This window comes from Muscardinus avellanarius (genome assembly GCF_963383645.1).
Source record: "Muscardinus avellanarius genome assembly, chromosome: 16".
In the NCBI taxonomy this organism is placed as follows: Eukaryota; Metazoa; Chordata; class Mammalia; order Rodentia; family Gliridae; genus Muscardinus; species Muscardinus avellanarius.
In genome coordinates this window covers 6,926,278-6,954,120 of record NC_137802.1, presented here as the reverse complement: position 1 = coordinate 6,954,120, position 27,843 = coordinate 6,926,278, and the positions used below count along the sequence as shown (strand labels likewise).

Below are 27,843 nucleotides of genomic sequence, written 5' to 3'. Positions count from 1 at the left end.
GGCCCTTTATATATTTAAAAGTAAATAAATAACGTCGGGCATGGTGGTGCACGCTTGTAATCTCAGAATTCAGGAGGCTGAGAATGGAGGATTGTGGTTTGCAGACAGCCTCAGCTACTTAGTGAGGCTCTTTGCAACTCTGTGAGACCCTGTTTCAAAATAAAGAATAAAAAATAGGGCAGGGGGCCAGGCGTGGTGGCGCACACTTGTAATCCCCGCACTTGGGAGGCGGAGATAAGAGGATTGTGCAGGTTCGAAGCCAGCCGCGCTGGCTTAAGGGACCCTGTTTCCAAATAAAAATATTTAAAAAAGCATCTGGAAGTGTAGCCCGGAGGTAGAAGGGCTTCCAGGAACCCCAGTACCACCAAAAAAAGAAAAAAGTGCAGGGGAGATAGAATGCCCCTGGGTTCCATCCCCAAACCTGCAAAAATAAAATAAAATAAAAATAAAAAAAACAGGGTCTCACTAAATTGTGGAGGCTCTCACTAAGTAGCTGAGACTGTGAACCTGTAAACTTTGATCCTCCTGTCTCAGCCTCCCAAGTACTAGGATTACAAGCGTTTGCCTCCACACCCAGCTTCACTAACGTTTTTAATCAGCTAACTGTGCCAACATTATCTTGCTCGGTGTTGTCAATGTTTTATGGGATCTGTGTGCTTACAGTTGCTTTAGGAAATAATGTGACAGTTCCTGGAAAGAGCTATAAAAATGTTTATATTTCATCTGTGGTCATTTCTTCCCTGTTTGTAATACCACTTTGCAGTATTTATCCCATTAGAAGTCATTCAGAAGAAAGAAAAACCTGGTGCATTTCATTCTAGTGATATTTGTAACATGAAGAAAATCAGAAATGTTTGAAAAGAGTTCATCTACTTAGATAGGGTGAGGGGCAGTTGACTTTTCTTTGATCATTCCCTTACGACTGTTGTAGGCTCTGTTCAGGAGGTAAGAGGCACAGTGGGTGAAGGAGCTCCACTGGGACCACCTCTGGACACTGTCCTGTGTTTCCTTGCAGTGGGGTCCAGCAGCTCAGGAGGTTCCCTGTGCTCTGCAAGTGGCCGTGTGTGTGTGGGCTCCCCGCCTGGCCCAGGCTTGGGCTTTTCCCCACCGGGAGCAGAGGCAGCTCCCAGCCTGAGATACGTGCCTTATGGTGCTTCACCCCCCAGCCTAGAGGGGCTCATCACCTTTGAGGCCCCGGAACTGCCCGAGGAGACACTGATGGAGGTAGAGACAAGACTGGAGTGCATGTTAAAGTGCTGCTGGTGTGGTGTGAATGTTATTTATTTATTTATTTATTTATTTATTTATTTATTTATTTAGGTACTGGGCTTGGAACCCAAGGGCTTTCTACCTCCAGGCTATCCTCCCAGACCTATTTTATATTTTATTTGGAAACAGGGTCTCACTAAGTTGCTGAGAGCCTCACTAAGTAGCTGAGGCTGGCTTCAAACCTGTGTGATCCTCCTGTTTCAGCCTCCCAAGCACGGGGATTACAGTGTGCGGCACCCACACCCGGCTTAGTCTTAAATTTTTAAATCAGAGTTTATTTACTATTATAGGCCCTCCACAACTTAGCAAGAGCCTGTTTCAAAAAAAAAAAAAAAAAAGATAATAACAACAGCAGCAGCTATCCAGCCAGGCATGGTGGCACAGGCCTGTAAATCCAACTACTTGAGAGGCTGAGGCAGAATGATTGCAAGTTCAAGGCCAGCATCAGCAACTTAGTGGGGCTCTGTCTCAAAATAAAGCAATAAAGGTGATATATGTAATCTAGTGTTAGAGTAACCAAGTTTCAATCACCAGTACTGCTCAAATATAATAAAATAAACCATAATACTAGATTAATGTAGAAATATACCTGCCAAGTAGACTGGAGACTCAGCTACTTAGTGAGGCCCTTTGCAACTCAGTAAGCCCCTGTTTCAAAATAAAGAATAAGAAAAATATGGCTGGGGATATAGCTCAAAGGTAGAATGCCCCTGGTTCCATCCCCAGTACTGCAAAAAAAAAAAAAAAAAATTGAGTATACAAGTTTTGTAATAGCACTCTTTCCAGTTTTTTTGTTTGGGTTTTTGTTTGTTTGTTTTGTTTGTTTTTGGTACTGGGGATAGAACTCAAGGTCTTGCACACCCTTCTAGGCAAATACTCTTAACACTGAACTATATTTCTAGCTCTTCTTTTAAATTCTATTTTGAAGCCAGGTGTGGTGGCACATGCTTGTAATCCCAGTACTTGGAAGGCTGAGACAGGAGGATTTCAGGTTCACAGCCAGCCTCAGCAATTTCGTGAGGCCCTTGGCAACTTAGTAAGACCCTGTTTCAAAATAAAGGATAAGGGCCGGGATGTAGCTCAGTGGCAAAGCACCTGCTTTGCAGGTGTGGTGCTCTGGGTTCGATCCCCGGTTCCAGAAAAGAAAAAGAAAGAAAGAAAAAAATAAAGGATAGCCAGGCGTGGTGGTGCACACTTGTAAATCTCCGCACTTGGGAGGCAAGACAGGAGGATCGCGCAGGTTCAAAGCCAGCCTCAAAGAGACCCTGTTTACAAATAAAATATAAAATAGGTCTGGGAGTATAGCCCAGAGGTAGAAGAGTTCCATCCCCAGTACCAATAAATAAATAAATAAATAAATAAATAAATAAATAAATAAATAAATAAAATTTTATAAAGGATAAAAAAAAAGCTGGGCATGGTGGTGCATGCTTGTAATCTCAGCATTTGGGAGGCTGAGACAGAAGGATCATGGTTCAAGGACAGCCTCAGCTACTTAGTGAGGTCCTCTGCAACTTAGTGAGACCCTGTTTCAAATTAAAGAATAAAAAATAGGGCAGGGGGTGTAGCTCTGAGATCAAATGCCCCTGGGTTCCATCCTCACACCCACAGAAAATAAATAAATAAAAATAAATAAAGAATAAAAAATAGGGCTGAGGGTGCAGCTCTGAGGTAGTATACCACTGGGTTCCATCCCCAGTACCTCAAAAAAAAAGGATAAAAAATAGATGGATGTATGTATTGCTGAAGATCTTGCAAAATTGTAGAGGCTGTTCTCAAACCTGGGATCCTTCTGTCTCAGCTGCCCTTCCCCCCCCCCCATTACTAGGGATTGAACTTAGGGGACTTTTACCTCTCAGCTACACCCACAGCCCTATATTTTTAAATTAACTAATTAATTTTTTTGTGGTGTTGGGGATGGAACCCAGGGGCTTTCATCCTCCAAGTTATACCCCAGCCTTATTTTTTATTCTTTATTTTGAAACCGGGACTCACTGAGTTGCAGAGGCCTAAGTAACTGAGGCTGTCCTCGCAAGTGTACAGCAGCATAACCAGCGGAGCCTTCTTTTTTATTTTATTTTATTATTTTTTTTAAGTACTGTGCTTTGAACCCAGGGGCATTCTACCCCTGAGCTATACTCCCAGACCTGTTTTATTCTTTATTTTTGAAACAGGGTCTCACTAAGTTTCAGAGGGTCCTACTAAGTAGCTGAGGCTGGCTACAAACCTGCGATCCTCCTGTCTCAGCCTCCCAAGTCCTGAGATTACAAGCATACACCACCACCCCTGGCTTAATTATTTGTTTTTAAACAGAGTCTCACTAGGTTGCTGAGGCTGTCCTGAAACCTTTGATCCTCCTGTCTCTGCCTTCCAAGTACTGGGATTGCAGTTACTGGGTATTGTGTATTACTGGGTAATATGCAGAACATACACATCTGAAATGTTCTCAGACGTGTTGTCCTTTTGGCAGCGGGAGCACACAGACACCTTACGCCATCTGAATGTGATGCTGATGTTCACGGAGTGTGTGCTGGACCTGACAGCTGTGCGGGGAGGAAACCCTGAGCTGTGCACATCTGCTGTGTCCTTGTACCAGATTCAAGAGAGTGTGGTGGTGGACCAGATCAGCCAGCTGAGCAAAGACTGGGGGTAGGCACCCTGAGCCTTTCTCTCTTAGGTTCTTCATGCTTTCTGTAACCTTGTGTCTGAGATCTGGGCATTGTCATCACTGTAGATCATACTTCACTGTTAGAGGCTTCAGGGGAATCTCTAAGTTACTTCACTGTGTATGAGCTGACGGTTTATTTTGCAGCCTCAGTATTGCCTTTGCTCTGTAAATTATACCTTTGAAGATACTTGACGGTAAGATTGTGTGGATTTTTATCAGTGTTTCAGTTGTATTCAAAGTTCACACATCTTTCTCCTTGCCAAGACTTCCCTTCAAGAGTTACGTGTGCATTTCAAAGGGGGAGAAGAAGATACCCTTTAGAAAGGCTGTTGGGACAGTGGCCTAATGTGGGGAGCAGAGTCCAGGGCTTGGCCCACAAGGTAACACTGTTCCTGTCTTTCGGAGCAGGCGGGTGGAGCAGCTGGTGTTATACATGAAAGCAGCACAGCTACTCGCAGCCTCTCTGCATCTCGCCAAAGCCCAGATCAAGTCTGGGAAGCTGAGCCCGTCCACAGCTGTGAAACAAGGTATGGGACAGATGGCCCTGTGTGGCTCCAGGCCCTGGAGCAGCCCCTTCCCATGCCACCGAGAGTGGCTATGAGGAATTGCTTTGTAACTCAGTACCTAACAAGGGGAAGAGGCCAGCACTTTGTTTTTCAGCATCTACTTGATATAGAGAGAAGTCATACTGCTTTATTCTCTTTCCATCTGAAAGAAAGAACAGAGAACCCATTTTTCAGTCCTTTCCTTCAGTGATAATGTAGTGTCACTTTCTTACCTCAGGAGGAAAGGTATATGTCACTGTGTTATCGATTCTCGAAGAAAATTAAAATTACTTCCCATCTCAACTCTTTTTCAGTTGTCAAGAATCTGAATGAAAGATATAAATTCTGCATCACTATGTGCAAGAAACTTACAGAAAAGCTGAATCGTTTCTTCTCTGACAAACAGAGATTTATTGATGAAATCAACAGTGTAACTGCTGAGAAACTCATCTATAATTGTGCTGTGGAAATGGTAACTTTTTTTTTTTTTTTTTTTGCAATAGGGATGGAACCCAGGGGCATTCTACCTCTGAGCTACATGCCCAGCCCTAGTTTTTATTCTTTATTTTGAAACAGGGTTTCACTGAGTTGCATATGGCCCCACTAAGTAGTAGCAGAAGCTGTCTGTGAACCCATATCCTCCTGTCTCAGCCTCCTGAATGCTGGGGTTGCAAGTGTGTGCCACCACACCAGGCTAAGTGGTATCTTTTTAAATGTTTAATATTGTATAGCACTACAGTACTTATCTCAGTGTCTCCTTTCTTTTCTTTCACCCCTCCCTCCCTCCCTCTTTCGTTTTTTTTCTTTTCCTCCCTGTCCTTTTTTATTTTGAAACAGGGTCTCACTAAGTTGCAGAAGGCCTCACTTAAGTTTGTGGGAGCTCTTTTTGACCCTGTGATCCTCTGGTCTCAACCTCCAAGTACGGGGATTACAGGCAGGTACCACCACACCCAGCTGCTCTAAACTATTTTTTTCCCTCCCTCCCTCCCTCCCCCCCCTCTCTCTCTCCCTCTCCCTCTCCCTCTCCCCCTCTCCCTCTCCCTCTCCCTCTCCCTCTCTCTTCTCTCTCTTCTCTCTCTTCCCTCTCCTCTACTGGGAGAGGAACCCGGAGAGGAACCCAGAGGCTTTCTACCTCCAGGCTATACTCCCAGACCTTTTTTTTTTATATATTTTATTTGGAAACAGGGTCTCACTAAGTTGCTGAGAGCCTCACTAAGTAGCTGAGGCTGGCTTCAAACCTGTGCGATCCTCCTGTCTCAGCCTCCCAAGCACGGGGATTACAAGCGTGCGCCACCATGCCCGGCTTCCTTCCTTCCTTCCTTCCTTCCTTCCTTCCTTCCTTCCTTCCTTCCTTCCTTCCTTCCTCTTTCTTTCTTTCTTTCTTTCTTTCTTTCTTTCTTTCTTTCTTTCTTTCTTTCTTTCTTTCTTTCTTTCTTTCTTTCTTTCTCTTTTGCATTACTAGAGATGGAACCCAGGGGCATTCTACCTCTCAGCTACCTCCCAGCCCTATGCTTTTATTATTTATCTTGAAAAAGGGTCTCATTGAGTTTCAAAGGGCTTCATTAAAGTAGTAGCTGAGGCTGTCTTCAAATCTGAATCCTGTCTCAGCCTCCCTCTTCCAAAATTTTGACAGGAATAATATGCATTTTATCACTCTATACTGAATTAAGACTTCATAAGAAGACTTGTGCCAAGAAAAATGTCCACACATTAAAAAAATTGCAATACTTCTTTCCCTTTTTATGACAATAGTCCTGTAGCTTTGGTAGGTTCTTTTGCCCTGGCTGTTTAGCAAGCTTAGAGGTATCATTAGTTAACGTTTAATTAGCTTTTTCTCTTTCCTGCTCATGGCCCTGATTTTCTATGTCTATTTGATATGTGTATTAATTAAATTAGAAAGCCGGGCATGGGGCGCACGCTTGTGATCCTAGCATTTGGGAGGCTGAGATGGGAGGATCGTGGTTCGTGGACAACCTCAGCTACTTAGTGAGGCCCTCCGTAACTTAATGAGACCCTGTTTCAAAATAAAAAATAAAAAATAGGGCAGGGGGTACAGCTCAGAGGTTGAATGCTCCTGGGTTCCATCCCCAGACCCGCAAGAAAAAAAAAACGTAAATTAGAATACTCTATTCCTAAGAGTTCTGTCATTTAGTGATTAAAGAGAACATCAGAATTTTGTTGAGGAAACCTATATGAGGAATAGAACTATGGTTCCTTCCTTCTGAAAAGCCCCTTCCCACCTTTCCATCACCTAGCTCATGGCTGCTCTTTCCTTATAACACCCTAGCCATCACCTCCTTCCTTTCTTCCTTCCTTCTTCACAGGAAACAACACACATTAGTAATATATGTACAAATAAGGTACCTTGAATCAGTATTAGTTTATTACTAGAGGATGTGATTTTATTTCTTTATTTGGAACTAGGGTCTCAATACGTTTCTGAGAGCCTTGCTACATTGCCAAGGCTGGCTTCAAACCTGTGCTCCTCCTTTCTCAGACTCCCAAGTACTTGTATTACAGGTATGCACCACCACACCCAGCTTGTAGTGCTGATTCTAAGGGGCAAATGTTATTGACAGGAGGAAGCATGGGGGTAGAGTAGAATCCAAAGGAAATATATGTATCCCAACTATGGAAGGATATCAGAGAAAGCTCCAGGAGGTGATGGTTAGGCAGGAAACAAGAATCAGGCTGGCAGTTGGGCATGGTGGTGCATGCTTGTAATCCTAAGTTGCTAACTTAGCAAGACCCTGTTTCCAAATAAGAAATAAAAGGGTATCAGGATGGCCGAATGGTCTAAGGCACTAGACTCAAGCTCTGCTTCCCAAATAAGAAATAAAATGGGGCTGGAGGTATAACTTGGAGGTAGAATTTCTCTGGGTTCAATCCCCAGTACCCCACCCACCCACACACATGCTGCGTTGCCCACATGGATTTGTATTTTCTTGGAAAATTTGAGAATCTTGTTTTTGTTGACTGGTTCTAGGTTCAGTCTGCAGCCCTGGACGAGATGTTTCAGCAGACTGAAGATACTGTTTATCGCTACCATAAGGCAGCCCTTCTCTTGGAAGGCCTAACTAAGATTCTACAGGATCCCGCAGACATTGAAAATGTGCATAAATGTAAGCTCACTCACCTAGAAGTCTCTCCTTATCCATCTCCTGTTCACTTTCCACAATTTTACTTACCCAAGGTTCAAAAATACCAACTGGAAAACTGGATGACAGTCCTAAAGTTATTTGCATTTATAAGCAAGCTAGTTGTTAGGATCTAAATGTTCTCTATGAGCCGGGCGTGGTGGCGCACGCTTGTAATCCCAGCATTCGGGAGGCTGAGACTGGAGGATCGTGGTTCGCGGACAGCCTCAGCTACTACTTAGTGAGGCCCTTCGCAACTTAGTGAGACCCTGTTTCAAAATAAAGAATAAAAAAATAGGGAAGGGGTGTAGCTCAGAGGTTGAATGTCCCTGGGTTCCATCCCCAGACCCGCAAAAAAAAAAAAATGTTCTCTATGTGATATGCTTCTTTGAATTTTGCCACTGTGCAGCACTAAGCTAGAAATCATATCTAAACTATTAGCAAAAAGGGAAAAAAAGTGTACATTTTCTAATAACCTTGGGGTCAGGATTGAACAGAGATGATGATGCTGGTTAATGATTTTCTTCACTTAGTTGTTCTGTTCCTGATTTTGGCTATACGGGTGGGTTTTATTCTGAATTTGGCTTTTATTTTATTTTTTAGATAAAACTAGTATTGAAAGAAGGCTGTCGGCACTCTGCTGTAGCACTACGACGGAGACCGTGTAAGCAGCAGCTCACCCTGACCATTGTGGGAGCATGAGGTGACATGTCTGGGATTACAGCTTGGTCTGTCTGTCACATTGTCCCTGGAAACTAGTTTCAAAACTGGTGACTACCAAAGAACAAGCAGCGAATTCAAAAAGGAGAAACAACCCAAAAAACTACACGTTTGTAGAAAATCTGCCTTACTGGAGAAGTCATTCCCCTTTCCTTTGCTCTTTTTAGAAGCAGAAGTAAGAGTATTCCACGTGGCTCCCCATTTGAACTTGGTAAATAAATGTACCTTAGAACTAGAATTATTGGTACAGTTATTCTTACAGACAATTAAACAAAGCAGGCGCCGCTTCACTCAGCACGCAGAGCCTTTTGTGGCAAGACTTGTGTTTGCTGAGGTGTGTACAAGCAAAAGAATCCACATCTCAGCAGGAAGTAGTTGGATATCGGGTGAATTTGTCTAAATCTGAGCAGACATCTTTAAACGCTCAGAAAGAAGGAGTTTAAGAAGAAGCAAAAGATGGCTCTTGGAAGAAATTTTGAAATCTTCAATTTGATCTAATATGAACACATGTTAATCTTCTAAAATCTTTCATAATTGCACTAATTTATTAAAACAACTATGTATTGGATTTTGCAGTTTAACTGAGGCACAATGGACTTGTTTAAAACATTTTACTTGATTATACACACACACATATATATATATAAATATCCTTTCCAGAATTCACACGTAATCTCTTTTGAACTTTTAAATGGTCAAACTTGTGTTCTTCTGAAGCTTCACATTTTTCTTTGCCAGTTTATCTACACCTACAGATCCTCTCAGTAATGTTTTGAGTTGCTGGTTGTTTGCTTTTACTTGCATTTTTTTCTTGTGCATGCAGAATGTGCATTGATGCCTGTGACGTTAGGTTTATTAAAAGCTAGGTTTATTTGGACAGTATTAGAGAAACTATCATGAATCAAGAGATACTCGAGAATTTTCATAGGGCCAAACAGAGTTGGTGATTAAAAGCTCGTTAGTGATGTGGAGTTACTACACGAAGTTAGTAAAAAATTAGGTTTGTTTTCTCTTAGAAAAATGGGCAGCTCTCTCCAGCCTAATGTGTATTTTTACTGTTAATCTTGACAGTTCACTAAGTAGTTAGTGATGGAAAAGCAGGCAGTTGACTTAACATCCATCCCTTCAGGAATGGTCCCTACTATGTGTATTATTTGGTTTCTTTTCTTACCTGCTTGATACTTGAATAAACCATTCACCCGTTTAACCCTGTCATTTTAATCCTTTTACATGGAATAATCTGGACTTTGACAGTTGTGCAGAAGCTCTTCAGCATTACTCTGATTTTAGTGTACTGATAAAAACAAACTACATGGTTTTCCTTTACTTTGACAAAGTAATGTAATTTTTATCTTATTTATCTGTATGAAATTCCAACAGTTAATTTGAACATTTATTTATATGATGTTTGTATTTTTAGGTGTTTAATACAGTGTTTCTACCTCTCATTTGTAACTGCATGCATTATTCTTGAAACTAGTTAAAACTCACCAAATCGTTGTGTAATAGCCTTTTTATTATTGCGTATACAGATGTATATTAAGGTAAAATAAAGCTGACAGTGTTCCTAGGTCACAGTGGGTCCCTATGAAGTGGCTTTTCAGGGCAGATCCCTCCTGAGCCAGTAAGTCTGGAGGCTTGGTCATCAATACCTCTTATCCTGTCTTAGGATTTAAGAGTCTTGGTGACTGTCAGGCCAGCTTCCACAAACTGACCATCCCTCCCCCTCCTTGCATTAGTGATACTGTATTTTGTGTAATTCTCTAGCGTTTACAGCACGATGTCCTTCACGCGCTCTCCTAATCTATTTCAGTTGATTCTCCCATGTGGGTCAGTAGGTTTATTCTGCCCCTTCTGCTCCCATTTTTCATAAACACGGGTGTAGAGTTACCGTGAGTAAGTGTTCTGAAGTCAGGAACCAGGCAAGCGCTCAAGCCATCTTTGTAACTTCCAGGTTCTTTCCTCTTCCTCTTCCTCTTTTATAGTCAAGGTCTTGTGGTTGATGGTGCGTGTGAAAGAGTGAGGTCTCACTAGCAGAGAACAAACTGTAAATTCACGAGTAATGGTTCTGATTATACTTCCGTTATCAAGGCTGGCTGATTTAGGAGATTCTGCCTTGATGATAGCAATAATAAACAAGTGCTTTATGTTTCCATGAGTATTTTTTAATTTCGTACCATCTGTTTAATAAAATGGAAATAAACCAGTTCACTCATTCCTGGGTCAACATCTCTCTTCACGTCATAATCTGGAAAATTATGGATCATTATCAATGTAAATGGAGGTTGGCGTGGTAGTGCATGCTTTGTTTTGTGTGTGTGGTACTGGGGGTGGAACCCAGGGGCTTTTCTACCTCTGGGCGATACTCCCAGACCTATTTTATACTTTATTTGGAAACATCTCACTAAGTTGTTGAGAACCTCCCTAAAGTGAGGCTGGCTTTGAACCTGTGTGATCCTCCTGCCTCAGCCTCCCTAGTGCTGGAATTACAAGCATGCACAACCATGCCTGGCCTAGTACATGCTTATAATCCCAGTATTTATATAGCCGGGTATGGTGGCGCACGCTTATAATCCCAGCATTCGGGAGGCTGAGACTGGAGGATCGCGGTTCGCGGACAGCCTCAGCTACTTAAGTGAGGCCCTCTCCATAACTTAGTAAGACCCTGTTTCAAAATAAAGAATAAAAAATAGGGCAGGGGGTGTAGCTCGGAGGTAGAATGCCCCTGGGTTCCATCCCCAGACCTGCAAAAAAAAAAAAAAAAAAAAATCATCATCATCATCCCAGTATTTAGGAGACTGAGACAGGAGAATCAAAGGTTTGAAGACAGCCTCAGCAACTTAGCAAGACCTTGCTTGAAAATAAAAAATAAAATCAGATTGGGGATTTAGCTTGGAGGTAGAATGCCTCTAAATTCAATCCCCAATACCACAAAGTAAATAAATAAATATAAATAGAGAAATTATTAGTGAATTTGCTGGTTGGCTGTTTCTGCTGTCAAAATTTGCTTTAACTGTCCCCTATGCTGTACATGGTGGCACATTCTTGTAATTCTAGTATTTGGGAGACTAAGATAAGATGATCACAGATTCAAGGACAGCCTCAGCAAGTACTGAGAATCCCAACAATCTAAGGAGACATTGTTTCAAAATAAAAATAAAAAAGCCTGGCATGGTGGTGCATGCTTCTAATACTAGCATTTGGGAGGCTGAAACAGGAGGATTCGAGTTCGCAGCCAGCCTCAGCTACTATAAGGCCCTTTGCAACTCAGTGAGACCCCGTTTCAAAAATAATGAATAAGCCATGCGTAGTGACACACGTTTATAATCCCAGCATTTGGGAGGCTGAGACCAGAGGATCGTGGTTCGCGGACAGCCTCAGCTACTTAGTGAGGCCCTCTGCAACTCAGACCCAGTTTCAAAATAAAGAATAAAAAAGCAGGAGGTATAGCTCAGAGGTCGAATGCCCCAGGGTTCTATCCCCAGACCCGCAAAATAAATAAATAAATAAATAAATAAATAAATAAATAAATAAATAAATATAAAAAAATAAAATATATGGGCTGGGGTGCAGCTTGGATGTAAAATGCCATCCAGTACTGCAAAAGAAATAAATAAATACATAAATAAAAATAGAAGCCAAAAGCCTGGCATGGTGGCACACACTTGTAATTCCTGGACTTGGGAAGCTGAGGCAGGAGGATTGAGGATTGTGGCCAGCCTCAGCTATTTAGGCCCTTTGTAACTTAGTAAGACCATGTTTCACAATAAACAAAAAATAGCCAGGTGTGGTGGCGCACACTTGTAATCCCTGCGCTTGGGAGGCAGAGACAGGAGGATCGCGCAGGTTCGAAGCCAGCCGCGCTGGCTTAAGAGACCCTGTTTCCACATAAAGTATAAAATAGGTCTGAGAGTGTAGCCCGGAGTCAGAGGGCTTCCAGGAACCCCAGTACCACCAAAAAAAAAAAAATAGGGCCGGGAGGGTAGCGGTGGTAGCTCAGAGGTAAAATGCCTCTGGGTTCCATACCCAGTACTGCAAAAAAAACAGAAGCCAGGCGTGGTGGCATACGTTTGTAATCCCAGCATTTAGGGGGCCAAAGCAGGAAAATTGCAGGCTCTCTGCCAGCCTCAGCTACTTAGGTCCTCCACAATTCAGGCCCTGTTTCAAAATAAACAATACAGCTGGGGGTATAGTCCTGAGATACCAGGGTCTCACTTATCTGAGGCTGGCTTTGAACCTGCACGATCCTCCTGTCTCAGCCTCCCAAGCGCTGGGATTACAAGTGTGCGCCACTATGCCTGGCTGTTCTTTATTTTGAAACAGGATCTCACTAAGCCTGCAAGCATGCACCACCACGCCCAGCCTTATTTTGCTTTTTATTTTGAAATGGTCTTGCTAAGTTGTGGAGGGCCTCACTAAGTTGCTGAGGCTGGCTTCAAATCTGCAATTCTGTCTCAGCTTCCCAAGTACTGGGATTACAGGCACGCACCCCATACCCAGCTAAAGTATTTCTCTCTTTTTTGCTGTACAGGGGATGGAACTCAGGGGAATTTTACCTCTGAGCTACACCCCCAGCCCTATTTTTATTATTTATTTTGTTTTCTTAATTTTTTTTTTTTTGTGTGTGTGTGTGTGTGTTTTGGTGGTACTGGGGGTGGAACCCAGAGGCTTTCCACCTCCAGGCTATACTCCCAGACCTTTTTTATATGTTATTTGGAAACAGGGTCTCACTAAGTTGCTGAAAGCCTCACTAAGTATCTGAGGCTGGCTTCGAACCTGTGCGATCCTCCTGTCTCCGCCTCCCAAGCGCGGGGATTACAAGCGTGCGCCACCACGCCCAGGTGTTTTGTTTTGTTTTTGGTGGTACTAGGGGTGGAACCCAGAGGGCTTCTACCTCCAGGCTATACTCCCAGACCTATTTTTTATATTTTATTTGGAAACAGGGTCTCGCTAATTGCTGAGAGCCTCACTAAGTAGCTGAGGCTGGCTTCGAACGTGTGCGATCCTCCTCTCTCAGCCTCCCAAGCGCAGGGATTACAAGCATGCGCCACTATGCCTGGCTTATTCTTTATTTTGAACAGGGTCTCACTGAGTTGCAAAGTGCATCACTAAACAGCGAGGCTGTCCGCGAACCGTGATCCTCCTGTCTCAGCCTCCTGAATGCTGGGATTATAAGCATGTGCCATCACACCTGGCTTAAGGTATTTTTTTTTTTTTTTTTTTTTTTTTTAGGTACTGGGAATGGAACCCAGGGAAATTCTACCTCTGAGCTACACCCCCTGCCCTATTTTGTATTCTTTATTTTGAAACAGGATGTCACTAAGTTGTGGAGGGCCTCACTAAGTAGCTGAGGCCGTGTGCGAACTGCGATCCTCCAGTCTCAGCCTCCGGAATGCTGGGATTACAAGCGTGCGCCACCACGCCTGGCTTTATTCTTTATTTTTGAAACAGGGCCTCACTTAGTAGCTGAGGCTGGCCACGAACTGTGATCCTTCTGTCTCAGCCTCCCAAATGCTGGGCTAGGTATCTTCTTAACATAGTTATTTCCCACTGCCCTGTGCATCCCCCCATCCACTGAGAGGAATAACCACACCAACAGAGGTCAGGAACGGGGCCCGGGGAGCAGACCGCCATTAGCTGAGGCTGTTTCTGCCCCCTAGATGCTGTGATTACACGCCTGTACCACCATGCCCAGCATAGGAAAATGCCATCTTGACTCCTCCCTCAAAGTATTGTCACAGGGGCTCACAGGGATTTGGATGGACCCATGGGCCTATGTAACTGCACTAAAAGGTTCAGGACCCAGAAGTAAATGGTCTAAAGCCATTTAGAAGTGGGGCAGATGCTTCTCACATGCATGGATCAGGTGCAAAATCAAGTTCTGAGCAGTAGCTGCTTCTGCCCTACAGAAATACCAACCCACCTTTCTTTATTCCAGGGAGAACTTGAGTCATCATCAACTGCTTCACCGAATGAAACTAAAACCATCAGAATTGAGTACTGCACCACACACAACATTCCCGGACCTGGTGAGGAGCCATTACTAATGTCTGAGTACAGGGAAGGATGCCTTAGTACAGGGTGAGCTAGAGGGAGGGACGCCATCTTCTTGAATGAAAACAACAGCAAGACGGCCGCCACAAAACAACCCCTCCACAGAGAAGGGAGGCGTGGGGAACCAGGCAGGTCAGATCAATCCATCCAACTCAATTCCCTCCTTACTCTAGAAGAGCAAGGCACCACACCCACTGTAACCCTATTTTTTATCCTTTATTTTGAAACAGGGTCTCACTGAGTTGCAGAGGGCCTCACTAAGTAGCTGAGGTTGTCTGCGAACCACGATCCTCCTGTCTCAGCCTCCCAAATGCTAGAATTACAAGCGTGTGCCACCACGCCCTGCTCAGGAGTTATCTTTTTACTGTTTACCATGATCTTATATAATAATTTGTGTGTGTGTGTGTGTGTGTGTGTTTTACCGGAGGCTGAAGGCAGTGGTGTTCACCTCAAAGATGTACTCCCAGTCTCATTTTATCTTTTATTTATTTATTTATTTATTTGGTGGTACTGGGGGTGGAACCCAGAGGCTTTCTACCTCCAGGCTATACTCCCAGACCTATTTTATATTTTATTTGGAAACAGGGTCTCACTAAGTTGCTGAGAGCCTCACTGAGTAGCTGAGGCTGGCTTCCAACCTGTGCGATCCTCCTGTCTCCGCCTCCCAAGCACTGGGATTACAAACCTGTGCCACCACACCTGGCTTATCTTTTATTTTGAAACAGGGTCTAGCTAATTGCTGAGGCTAGTCTTCAACCTGCCTTCCTGTCTTGTCCTCATAAATACAGAGATTACGGGCTTGTACCACCATGGCTAATTATGTAATTTTTTCTTTTCTTTTCTTTTTTCTTTCTTTCTTTTTTTTTTTTTTTTTTGTAGTACAGGGTATAGAACCCAGGGCATTCTACCTCCAAGCTATACCTCCACTCCTATTTTTTATTCTTTATTTTGAAACAGGGTCTCATTAAGTTATGGAGGGCCTCACTAAGTAGCTGAGGCTGGCTGCAAACCTGGATCCTCCTGTCTCAGCCTCCTAAGTACTGGGATTGATTACAAGTGTGGGCCACCACATTCAGTTTAATTATGTAATTTCTTACAAAATTTATTTCGGAAAAGTAAGAAATCTAAAGGGCATACAAACTAATAAATACTTTTGTGGTAGATACAGGAGGATTAGTGAGGCAGAAGGCCAGCCCCTCACCCTGGGTACCCCTGAGGAGCAACAGTAGGGGAGTATGAAAAAAAAAAGTAAAAGCAAAAAGGCTGGGGTATAGTTCAAAGGTAGAGTGCCCTTGGCTTCAATCCCCAGTGCAAAAACAAACAAACAAACAAACAAATAAAAAAATAAGCAGCTTATTTATGAGGGACAGTTTCATTGAAATGATCATAAAAAATTGGGAGGCTGAGACAGGAGGATCACAGTTCACAGCCAGCCTCAGCCACTTAGTGAGGCCCTTTGCAACTCAGTGAGACTGTGTTTCAAAATAAAGAATAAAAAAATAGGTCTGGGGATGTAGCTCAGAGGTAGAATGCCCCTAGGTCCCATTCCTAGTTATGCAAAAAAAAAAAAAAAAATTCTGAATTCGGCTGGGCATGGTGGTGCACACTTATAATTCCTGCATTCGGGAGGCGGAGACCTGAGGATCATGGTTCTCGGACAGCCTCAGCTACTCAATGAGGCCCTTCGCACCTCAGTGAGACCATGTTTCAAAATAAAAAGACTAAAAAATAGGGCTAGGGGTGTAGCTCAGAGGTACAATGCCCCTGGGTTCCATCCCCAGTACTGCAAAAAAAATAATAATTCTATGTGTTGTTGTAAGAGGCAACCTGTGTTGGCAGGATGGTACAAGATGCCAAGTGTGCAGGCCAAGGGTCAGCAAGCATTTAATGTGTAGGACTAAATAGTAATTTTTTTTTTTTTTTTTTTTTTTTTGGTGGTACTGGGGGTGGAACCCAGGGGCTTTTCTACCTCCGGGCTATGCTCCCAGACCTATTTTATTTGGAAACAGGGTCTCACTAAGTTGCTGGGAGCCTCACTAAGTAGCTGAGGCTGGCTTTGAACCTGTGTGATCCTCCTGTTTCAGCCTCCCAAGCACACAGGGATTACAAGCGTGTGCCACCACGCCCAGCGTTATTCTTTATTTTGAAACTGGGTCTCACTGAGTTGCAGAGGGCCTCACTAAGTAGCTGAGGCTGTCCGCAAACTGCGATCCTCCGGTCTCAGCCTCCCAAATGCTGGGATTAGTAAATGTTTTTGAGCTTTTTTTTTTTTTTTTGGTGGTACTGGGGATGGAACCCAGGGGCCTTTTACCTCCAGGCTACACTCCCAGACCTATTTTATACTTTTTATTTGGAAACAGGGCCTCTTAAACCAGCTGAGGCTGTCTTCGAACCTGCGCGATCCTCCTGTCTCTGCCTCCCAATGGTGGGGATTACAAGTGTGTGCCACCACGCCCGGCGTTATTCTTTATTTTGAAACCGGGTCTCACTGAGTTGCAGAGGGCCTCACTAAGTAGCCGAGGCTCTTCGCGAACTGCGATCCTCTGGTCTCAGCCTCCCAAATGCTGGGATTACAAGCGTGCGCCACCGCGCCTGGGTGGTCCTTTCCTCTGATCCTCTTCTCTGGGCAGGGAACCAACAGGCTGTCTACCCTTATGCTCCCAAGCTCTGTATCTGGTGTACTGGACTCGAATGTTTGTATGAGATTATTGTTTTACATGTGAGTATCTAGAAGGGTTTAGGTACCTTGATGGCAGTTTTTTATCTATGGAGCTCACATTCCAAGATCTGATGGCATGGCCAAGTCCTGAAATATTTGCCACGAGTTGTAGCAGTCTTACTGTACCTTATCTAGAGGTTGGACTTGATTCATTATGTTGGGGGGCTTACTCCTCTCTAAAGGGATTTGCCGCCACATAGCTACTAAGGGCACATTACCTGCCTTGTTTTATAGTGAGCACCCCAGATGCTTTAGGTATATTATCCAATTTAATCTATGGAATAAATCTGTGACAAAGAAACTGAAGCCCTCAGAAAATTGTTACTATTTTGCCAAGCACACAAGACATCCCCTTGTGGTGAAGCTGGCCTTGAAACTTGGGTATCTCTGAACTCCAGAGGCCACACATTCTGTGACACTGTTACTGATCCCACATGCTAGCACTGCAAGCAGCGAGGGAGGGAGGAAACGGAGGATGGTTGACGTGGAGGCTGCTGTGCCTACTGCCTCCTGGAAACCCTCCACTTCACTCCCTTTGCACTTTACCCAGTGCCTGAATTTAGGTATTTCAGGCTCTACAGCTACATTATAAAGGTTTTAGTTGGGTCTTGGTCTTCTCTAGGTTTTTATCCCAAATATGTGATAATATTGCTGTAAAGATAAACATTGGAGCAAAATATTGCTGACGTTCATAAAATTTCTCTTTATAGCAAAATTAGTTGTATACCTCTCAGCAAGAAAATATTATATGGCCTTTTGATAAGGATGTAAAAATGGTCCTACTCTGTTTACAGTATGAGTACATTATATTCATCTGTTCAGTCTTGTACATTAAAAAAGCTACTGAAGACAGGTATTGTTTCATTTTAAATTGATATTCTCCCTACATAAAATCTAGATAAGGGAATACAATAGGTGTCATATAAAAACTTAAAATTAGCCGGGCGTGGTGGCGCACACTTGTAATCCCCGCGCTTGGGAGGCTGAGACGGGAGAATCGCACAGGTTCAAAGCCAGCCTCAGCTACTGAGTGAGGCTCTCAGCAACGAAGTGAGACCCTGTTTCCAAATAAAGTATAAAATAGGTCTGGGAGTATAGCCCGGAGGTAGAAAGCCTCTGGGTTCCACCCCCAGTACCACCAATAAATAAATAAAAAAAATAAAAATATGCTGTCATATGTACTTCCTTGTGTTGGATTGTGTCTAATGTTGGACACATTTTCATTGGTCTAGTTCTAATTTAATTCTGTTGCTGTTGATGTGCAGTTTGTTATCAAGCAAACTAGATCCATGGTTTCACAGGATCTTTAACTGGTCCCCATGGCTGACACTGCTAAGTGCCATCACTGGGCCCCTTGGTGTTAAACACCTGTGCTTGCTTCAGAAATCTCAGCTGTGCAAATGCTTGTATTTACAACACCCTCCCTGGGGCCCAAACCTTGAATCAATGGTTTGATTTGGCCCGTAACTCCAGGGGGAAATGTAATGCCCTAATAAGAGCCAAGCCAAAACTGTTTAATGCTCCTCCTGAGTTTTTCAGGGAGTTGAAGTAACATCCTGCCTACCCTAAAGTAAATGTAGCAAGCGAAGACCAACACCCTGCTTGCCCCATAGTTACCGTCCTGGAACACGGAGTCCCACTGACATGAAGAGAGGGTATTCGATGGAACAAGCATAGACCAATACCCTGCTTACATCCTAGAACACCCGAGCCCCACTCCAGAAATGTTGCATTTTTGTCAAAGTTACAATTTTATCAGACTTTTATTGGCTGTTCCTTCCCCTTCCCTCAGCCACCTGTGTGTGGCTTTTGCCTTTAAAACCCCCTTTGTAAATTCAGCTTTTGGTCGCAGTTCTGGACAGACTGCTTGACTACATCCCTAGCCTGGCAAGTCTCCCTGGCCTAGCTGGTCTGTTTTTTTTTTTTTTTTTTTTTGTGTTTTTTTGTGGTTAGATAAACTGATCTTCCAAGTTCAATTGGTGGTCTCTTTCTCTGTTCCTGCGACATCGGCCTGGGCACAAAAGTTGAGGCTGACTTCAAACCTGCCAGGCTCCTGTCTCAGCCTCCCAAGTCCTGGGATGACAATGTCTGCCACTGGGCTGGGCAACACCTTGACTGCAACTCTCTAGGAGACCTTAAGGCGAAGGCACCCAGCTAACCCCACAGAATCAAGCATCTGCAGAAATGGCTGACAGGTTGGGTCCCGCTGGCGGGACCTTAGAAAAGGAGGAGACTCTGCTGGGCGATATCGCGAGAGGGGCGGGGTTTCCACGCGACGTGAACTTTAAAAGGAAGGGCATTTCCTTTCCTACTTTGGAGGAGCTCGGAGGGTTTCAGCAGTGGTCCAGCTCCTATACTCCGGGGCATTAAAATTCTTTCTCTTTTGGCGCACCCGCTCTCTCTCGTCTTTTTTATTGCGCCTAAAAACCTAACAATGGCAATATGCTAAGTGTTTGCAGAATAAAAAAATGTTAAGCCTGTATGTAAGCGTGGGGAGATTGGTTACATAACTACCCTTCCAGTGTGGGCTGGGAAAGGGGCCTTAGCCCATCCCAGTCAGGATCTCAGGTTGATGGGGCTTCCATCTCAAAGCCTGTCTCCACTATCATCCAGACCTTTAAAACTCACACCCTAAGGCCGGGCGTGGTGGCGCACGCTTGTAATCCCTGCGCTTGGGAGGCTGAGACAGGAGGATCGCACAGGTTCGAAGCCAGCCTCAGCTACTTAGTGAGGCTCTCAGCAACTTAGTGAGACCCTGTTTCTAAAGGGGTTCTTTTTTTTTTTTGTCTTTTTTTGGAACCGGGGATCGAACCCAGAGCGCTACACCTGCAAAGCAGGCACTTTGCCACTGAGCTACATCCCGGCCCCATAGTGAGACCCTGTTTCTAAATAAAATATAAAAAAGGTCTGGGAGTATAGTCCGGAGGTAGAAAGCCTTTGGGTTCCACCCCTAGTACCACCAAAAAAAAAAAAAAAAACCCAAAACTCACACCCTAAAGTGAAGTGGCCACTTCAACTTTGGCTTCTTGGCTAAATAAAGTATTGCAGTTGTCTCTAATTTCAAAGGGGGGTGGGAGGAAAATGAATAGAAGGGTTGTGCACTGTCTGGCGGACTCTGCTAACACCCACTGTGTGGGAAGAGTGGCTTCAAATTGCTGTATTAGGACCAGATGTAGTGGCGCACACTTTTAATCTCAGTACTTGGGAGGTTGAGACAGGAGGATTGCAGGTTCGTGGCCAGCCTCAGTAATATATCAAGCCTCTCAGTACCTTGTGAGACCCTGTTCTAATACAAAAAGAAAAACCAGGTATGGTGGCTACGTGCTTGTCATCCCAGTACTTGGGAGGCTAAGACAGGAGGATCACAGGTTCACAGCAAGCCTCAGCTACGTAGGCTCTCCACAACTTAGTTTCAAAATAACAAATAAAAAAATAGAGCTGGGGGTATATAGTTTGGAGGTAGAATGCCTCTAGGTTCAATCCTCAGCATCACAAAAATAAAGCTGGGCATGTTGGCGCATGCTTGTAATCCCAGTACTTGGGAGGCTGAGACAGCAGGTTCAAAGCCAGTCTTGGCAATGTGGATAGGCTCTCAGAAACCTAGTGAAACCCTGTCTCCAAATAAAGAAAAGAAAAAAAATCAGGTTGGGGGGCGTAGCTTGGAGGTAGAATGCCTCTAGGTTCAATTCCCAGTGCCAAAATAATAAATAAATAAATAAACAAACAAACAAACAAATAAATAAATAAATAAGCAAGCCGGGCGTGGTGGCGCATGCTTGCAATCCCAGCATTCGGGAGGCTGAGATCGGAGGATTGCAGTTCGAGGACAGCCTCAGCTACTTAGTGAGGTCCTCTGCAACTCAGTGAGACCGGGTTTCAAAATAAAGAATAAAAAATATGGCAGGGAGTATAGCTTGGAGGTAGAATGCCCCTGGGTTCCATCCCCAGACCCGCAAAACAAGTAAATAAACAAATAAACTGAACGTGATGGCTCATGTTTGTAATCCCAGCATTTGGGAGGCTGAGACAGGAGGATAGCGGTTTGCAGACAGTTTCAGCTACTACTTAGGTCCTTTGCAACTCAATGAGACCTTGTTTCAAAATAAAGAATAAAAAATAGGGTTGGGGTGTAGCTCAGAGGTAGAATGTCCCTGGGTTCCATCCCCAGTACCACACAAAAGTAAAATAAATAATGTAAAAAATACAGCGGGGGGGTATACCTCAAAAGTAGAATACCCCTGAGTTCAATCCCTAGTACCGCAAGAAAATTAAAAACTAAAACAAACCTGTATCATACCGTTTTTCGGCTACAGGTCAGAGGAAGAACTGTGTATGTGGGAGGGTGGGATATTGGGTATTAAACCCAGGGTCATTCTACCTCTGACCTAGATCTCCAGTTTTACTTAATTATTTAATTTATTGATGTGATACTAGTGATTGCACCCACTGGCATTCTACGTCCTAGCCATACCCCAGACCTATTTTTAATTTTTATTTTGAAAGAGGGTCTCCTAGGTTGCTGAGGTTGTTCTCGAACCTGCGATCCTAGACTGTCTCAGTCTCCCAAGTACTGGGATTACAGGTAAATGCCACCACCACGCCCAGCTCTGCGTAGAATGTGGCCAGGTTAAAAAAAAAAAAAAAAAAAAAAATGGCAAGGCCGTTCCGAACAAAATCTGGGCCGGAAAACGTGCGCTTAATTCAGTTTTGTTCCTGCCGCCCCTCAGCGTTCCCACGTAAAGGGAGGAGGAATTTCACAGGAGCATCAAAAGAGGGGAGGGGGTAACTTCCGGACCAGGCGAGCGGGGAAACTGTTTCCACGGAAACGGTAACCGGTCCTCCGCCGCGTGAGATCTCGCGAGGCTTGAGCCGGGCGGAAGTGACGTCCGGCCGCTCGCCAGACCGTCTGGTGGATCGCCGCGGCCCCTCCTCCTTGAGCGGCCGCCTTTTCCCGCGCGAGCTGCCTCTGCCGCTCGGGCCGGCCGCGGGGGAACATGGCGTCCGCCCTGGAGCAGTTCGTGAACAGTGTCCGACAGCTCTCGGCTCAAGGTGAGGCTGTAGGCCGCGGGGCTGGGCCTGGGCGGGCCCCGGGGCTGGGCCTGCATCCCCAGGCGCCAGCGCGGACGGCTGGGGCCGCCCTTTGAGTCCGAGCCGCCACTTGGCGTTGCAGCCCTTGGGCCAGACCGGGATGGGCGCGCTTGGGTGTGAGCAGCCCCCTCACGCTCTTGATCCCCGTCATCCCCGCCCTCCAGCCTCCTCTCCCTCGGACCGTCGGGACCCTCCTCCCCCAGCTCGGGCCTCTGCCACCGGGCGCTTCTCTTGACAGTTTGGGGGCGGGACTTCCGGCGTGCTCCTTCCCGAGTGCTCATTGGTCCATTCGGCCTCCCTTGTCTACGGTGATTGGTGCAACGCCTGGTCCGTCCTCCCGCCGCCTGGCCGCCCCTGACTAGGCCGTGGGGAGCGGGCAGGAGGCGAGTCCTTTCTGGGCTCCCTGGCTTGGAGGCTCGCCTTGGCCGGCCCAGCGGCCGCACGCTGCGAGCCTCCGCGCCTATTTTTGGTCCTAGGAAATGTCAAGGGAGCTCTGGTTTGTGGGACTCCCATTTCTGTAGGGAAGAATGCTTACCTTATTTTGCCCTCATTTCTCGGGCTGTTGGGTTTATTCATCTCATGATCAAAATGTACAGAATACTGGACTCGGAATTAGATACTAGTTATGAAGGCCCCTTTAGCTATCCTGTGCTTCAGTTTCGTCATCTGCAAATTGAAAACAAGCCCCCACTTCATAAAGTTATTGAAAGGGTTTAATAGAGAAACCATGTAAAAGCACTTGGTGCCTGTCGTATGGGTGCAGTAAATACAGCTACAGGTGATTGTTGTCAGGTTCTGGGACCTGTGTGACCTTGGACAAATCACCTTCAATCCCTTGTCTTTTATCTCCATTTGTACTAATGGAGGAGGGTTGTTGGCTGTACTGTTGTAAGGCTTAAATGGTCTCGTGTGGAACCGTGCTTAGTAATAGTTTTCTTTTTTCTTATTATTAATTATGTTCACACGTCAGTTATAGACTCGTATTTTATATGAACGAATTTGTTTCTTTTTTATCTATCTTGTGGTGGTGGGGATTGAAGCCAGGCTGCTTCACCTCTGAGCTATACCCCCAGTGTTTTTTATATTTTAATTGGAAACGGTCTTCCTAAGTGGCTGAGGCTGGCCTCGAACCTGTCATTCTCCTGTCTCAGCCTCCCAATTCTCGGATTAGAAGCGCTCACCACCACACCTGGCTCACAGTTTCTATTTCTTGGGATGTATAATGGTTAGAAGATTGAGGTTGGAAACTTGTCTCAGGCACTCCTGTGAGCCATTTTATTTCTGAGCCAATCTTATTCATGAAATGGGAGATGTTATTGTGAGCATGAAGAAGGAACACTTAAGCTGTTGTGGAGGTAAAGACCTTTAATTTCAGTACTTGGGAGGCTGAAACAGGAGGGTCCAGGTTTGAGGCCAGTCTCTGCAACTTAGCGGACTCGGCAGAGGTCCTGTTTCAAAACAAAACAAAAGGACTGGGGGTGTATCATGGGGCAGAATGCTCTTGGTTTCAATCCCTAGTACCCCATCCCTCCAACAGATCACTTAGCCAGCCTGGAGGCACACAGCTCTAATCCCAGTACTTGGGAGGCTGAGACAAGAGGATCTCAGATTCATGGCCATCCTGAGCAATTTAGTGAAACTCTGTTTCAAAGTAAATAAAGTAGGAATAGGGGTGTGGCTCAGAAGTAGAAAGTTACATGTTTAATTTCCAGGGCAACACACACACACACACACACACACACACACACACACACACACACGGAGAGGGAGAGGGAGAGGGAGAGGGAGAGGGAGAGGGAGAGAGATCACTTATCTGAAAGCTTTGACACCTGCTCTATGCAAGACACTGGTTTAGTAACAGTCTACTAGGCAGAGATAAATATAACTCACTGTTGTCAGCTTCTGTGCCTCTCACTCATTGTATAGTTTGTATTTGAACTGTTCTTATTCAGAACTTTCCAACGTGGACCTTAAGTGAAGGAAGTGTTATCATTTCTTTGATTCCAGGAAGTTTCACTGGCACATATCTGGCTGGATTCATTTCCGATGCATCCTGTGACAGTAAACTTACTATTTTTTTTTTTTTTTTCTTGTGGTGCTGGGGATTGAACCTAGGGGCATTCTACCTCTGAGCTATACCTGAAGCCCAATTTTTTATTCTTTATTTTTGAAATAAGGTCTCTCACTAAGTTGCAGAGGGCCTCACTGGCGACGAACCCAAATCCTCCTGTCTTAGCCTCCCAAGTACTAGGATTACAAGCGTGCACCACCATGCCCAGCTTCACTAAACTTACTATTAGCTCTCACTGTGGCCCTGTACTAGTTAACTATCTGATGATTTCATACTGACTACACTGAAGCGCCAACATGGCATTGGGTATTTAATTGGGGGAAAATTCTAATGAACCGAAATGCTTATATCTGTGTGTTCAAATCACTGTAAATGTATTTAGAGGAGTAGGTTTTGAACTGGGCATATTAGTCAACTGGGAGATGGAGTTTCTTACCAGAGAGTTCTATAATAAAATATTGGTTAGTTGGTGTTTTCCCTCTCACATGTTTATTTATTCTTGTTTTGCAATGCATAGGATACTAATGGGAGTGTGTGTGTGTGTGTGTGTGTGTGTGTGTGTGTGTGTGTGTGTGTTGTGATACTGGGGATTGAACCCAGGGGCATTCAACTACACTCCCAGTCCTTTCTCTTAGTTGTTTTCAAATTGGGTATCACTAGGTTGCTGAGGGTCTCATTGTTATGCTGAGGTTGGCTCCAAACCGGTAATCCTGCTGTCTCAGCCTTCCAAGTACTGGAATTATAGGCATAAGCCACCATGCCTGGCTATTTTCTTTGCTTTTTTTTTTTTTTTTTTTTGTGGTACTGGGGGTGGAACCCAGAGGCTTTCTATCTCCGGGCTATCCTCCCAAACCTATTTTTTAATATTTTATTTGGAAACAGGGTCTCACTAAGTTGCTGAGAGCCTCACCAAGTAGCTGAGGCTGGCTTCAAACCTGTGTGATCCTCCTGTCTCAGCGTGCACTAGCATGTCCGGCTTTATTTTGTTTGTTTTAAAAGAAAACTCTGTGTGTGTGTGTGTGTGTGTGTGTGTGTGTGTGTGTGTGTGTTACTTGGAATTGAACCCCAGGGACTCTTACCTCCAAGCTGTACCTTCAGACAATTTAATATTATTAGTATTTTTTCAGTACTGGGGATTGAACCCAGAGGCATTCTACCTCTGAGCTACACCCCCAACCCAATTTTTTATTCTTTTTTTTGTTTTGTTTTGTGATACCAAGGGTGGAACCCAGAGGCTTTTATACTTTAGTTTGAAACGTCTCACTAAGTAGCTGAGGCTGGCTTAGAGTCTGTGCGATCCTCTAGTCTCAGCTTCCCAAGCATTGGGATTACAAGTGTGCGCCACCATGCCTGGGTATAGTATTGTTTTAAAACACAGTCTAGCTGGGTGTGGTGGCACACGCTTGTAATCTCAGCGTTTGGGAGGCTAAGAAAGGAGGATCCCAAGCCAGGCGTGGTGGTGCACGCTTGTAATCCCCATGCTTGGGAGGCGGAGACAGGAGGATCGCGCAGGTTCGAAGCAGCTGAGCTGGCTTAAGAGACCCTGTTTCAAAAATATAAAATAGGTCTGGAGTGTAGCCCGGAGGTAGAAGGGCTTCCAGGAACCCCAGTACCACCAAAAAAAGAAAAAAAAAGAAAGGAGGATCGCAGTTTCTGCACAGCTGCAGCTATTTAGTGAGGCCCTTTGCAACTCAATGAGACTCTGTTTCAAAATAAAGAATAAAAAATAGTGCTGGGGGTGCACCTCAGAGGTAGAATGCCCCTTGGTTCCATCCCCAATATCCCTCCCCCACAAAAAAAAAAAAAAAACCCACGGTCTCAGCCAGATATGGTATCAAATAAAAAATAAAATAGGCTATGGTGTAGGTTGGAGGAAGGATACTCCTGGGTTCAGCTCCCCAGCACAAACACAAACAAAAAAACACAGGGTCTCCTTAAGTTGTTGAAAACTCAAATTTTAAAGTTTTATAGTAGCTTGGCCTAGTAACATACACCTGTAATCCCACTACTTGGGAGGCTGACACAGGAATATCATAGATTCTGGGCCAGCCTCAGCAGTGTAACAAAACTCTCAACCTAGAAAGACCCTGTGTCAAAACAAAAAATAAAGCCGGGTGAGGTGGCGCACACTTGTAATCCCAGCATTCAGGAGGCTGAGACCAGAGGACTGCGGTTCACGGACAGCCTCAGCTACTGAGGCCCTCTGTAACTCAGTGAGACCCAGTTTCAAATAAAGAATTAAAAAGTAGGGCAGGGGTTGTAGCTCGGAGGTTGAATGCCCCTGGGTTCCATCCCCAGTACCACAAAAAACAAAACAAACAAAACAAAAAATAAGGCTGGGCTTTATAATCCCAATACTTGGGAAGCTGAAAGAGGAGGATCCAGGCTAGTTTTAGCTACTTAATGAGGCCCTCTGTAACTTAGTGAGACCCTGTTTCAAAAATAAAGAATAAGTGGGCCTTGTGGCACACGCTTGTAATCCCAGCGCTTGGGAGGCAGAGATAGGATTGCGCTGGTTCGAAGCCAGCCCCTCTGGCTTAAGAGACCCTGTTTCCAAAAATAAAAAAGTATAAAATAGGTCTGGGAGTATAGCCTGGAGGTAGAAGGGCTTCCAGGAACCCCAGTACCACCAAAAATAAATAAATAAATAAATAAAGAAAGAAAGAAAGAAAGAAAGAAAGAATAATTAGGCTGGGTGTGTAGCTCAGCACTAGAAGCCCTTTGGGTTTAATCCCTAGCACCACACACAAAAGACAAATTAGGGCTGGGAATGTAGCTCAGAGGTAGAAATGCCTGTTGGTTCAGTACCCATTACCACAAAAACAACAAAGTTTCTAGTTATAGTCATTTAGATTTATAGTGTTCTTGGATATCTCTTTGTTTTTCTTTTTGGTATTAGGGCTTGAATCCAGGAGTTTCCATCTCTGAGCTAGGCTTCCAGCCCCTCTTTTTTGGGGGGGGACTAGGGGTTGAACTCAGAGGCATTCTACCTCTGAGCTACTCCCCCAGACCATTCGTCCGTCCATCCGCCCGTCCTTCCTTCCTTTCTTTTTTTCTTTCTTACTTTCTACTTGTGGTACTAGGGGTATAACCCAGGGGCTTTTCTACCTCCGGGCTATACTCTCAGACCTCTTCTCTACATTATTTGGAAACAGGGTCTCACTAAGTTGCTGAGAGCCTCACTAAATAGCTGAGGCTGGCTTTGAACTTCTGTGATCCTTCTGTCTCAGTCTCCCAAGCACTGGGATTATAAGTGTGCACCACCACACCTGGCTCCTTATTCTTCATTTTGAAGCATGGTCTCAGTTGCAGAGGGCCTCACTAAGTAGCTGAGGCTGGCCACGGACCTCTGATCCTCCTGTTTCAGTGCTTGCCACCACACCTGGTGTTCTAGCCCTATTTTATTTTATTTTATTTTATTTTATTTTATTTTATTTTGAGACAGGGTCTTGATAAGTTTCCAGGGACTTATTAAATTGCTGAGGCTGACTTTGAACCTGTGATCCTCCTGTCTTATGTACTGGGATTACGAGTGTAGGCCACCACACCTGGCTGTCAGTGTTTTTTTGTGT

At 44.6% G+C, this 27,843-nt stretch overlaps 2 protein-coding genes across 3 annotated transcripts in view; both read left to right on the top strand.

The window, feature by feature from the left end:
• ULK2 (unc-51 like autophagy activating kinase 2) overlaps positions 1-8,507 on the top strand; it is an 87,883-nt gene extending 79,376 nt beyond the window's left edge. The window contains exons 22-27 of the mRNA XM_080712571.1: positions 1,016-1,224; positions 3,740-3,918; positions 4,346-4,464; positions 4,797-4,954; positions 7,469-7,604; positions 8,223-8,507. Of these exons, the coding sequence (XP_080568697.1) occupies positions 1,016-1,224; positions 3,740-3,918; positions 4,346-4,464; positions 4,797-4,954; positions 7,469-7,604; positions 8,223-8,287 (866 nt within the window). The 3' untranslated portion in view covers positions 8,288-8,507. The remainder of the gene's footprint in view (positions 1-1,015; positions 1,225-3,739; positions 3,919-4,345; positions 4,465-4,796; positions 4,955-7,468; positions 7,605-8,222) is intronic.
• Positions 8,508-22,106: 13,599 nt separating this feature from the next.
• The window catches only part of COPS3 (COP9 signalosome subunit 3), a gene marked incomplete at its 5' end in the record, with an annotated part of 39,198 nt that continues 33,461 nt past the window's right edge, over positions 22,107-27,843 (top strand). For both annotated transcript variants that reach the window (XM_080712664.1, XM_080712663.1), the window contains one exon: positions 22,107-22,161. In XM_080712664.1, coding sequence (XP_080568790.1) covers positions 22,107-22,161 — 55 coding nt within the window. The remainder of the gene's footprint in view (positions 22,162-27,843) is intronic.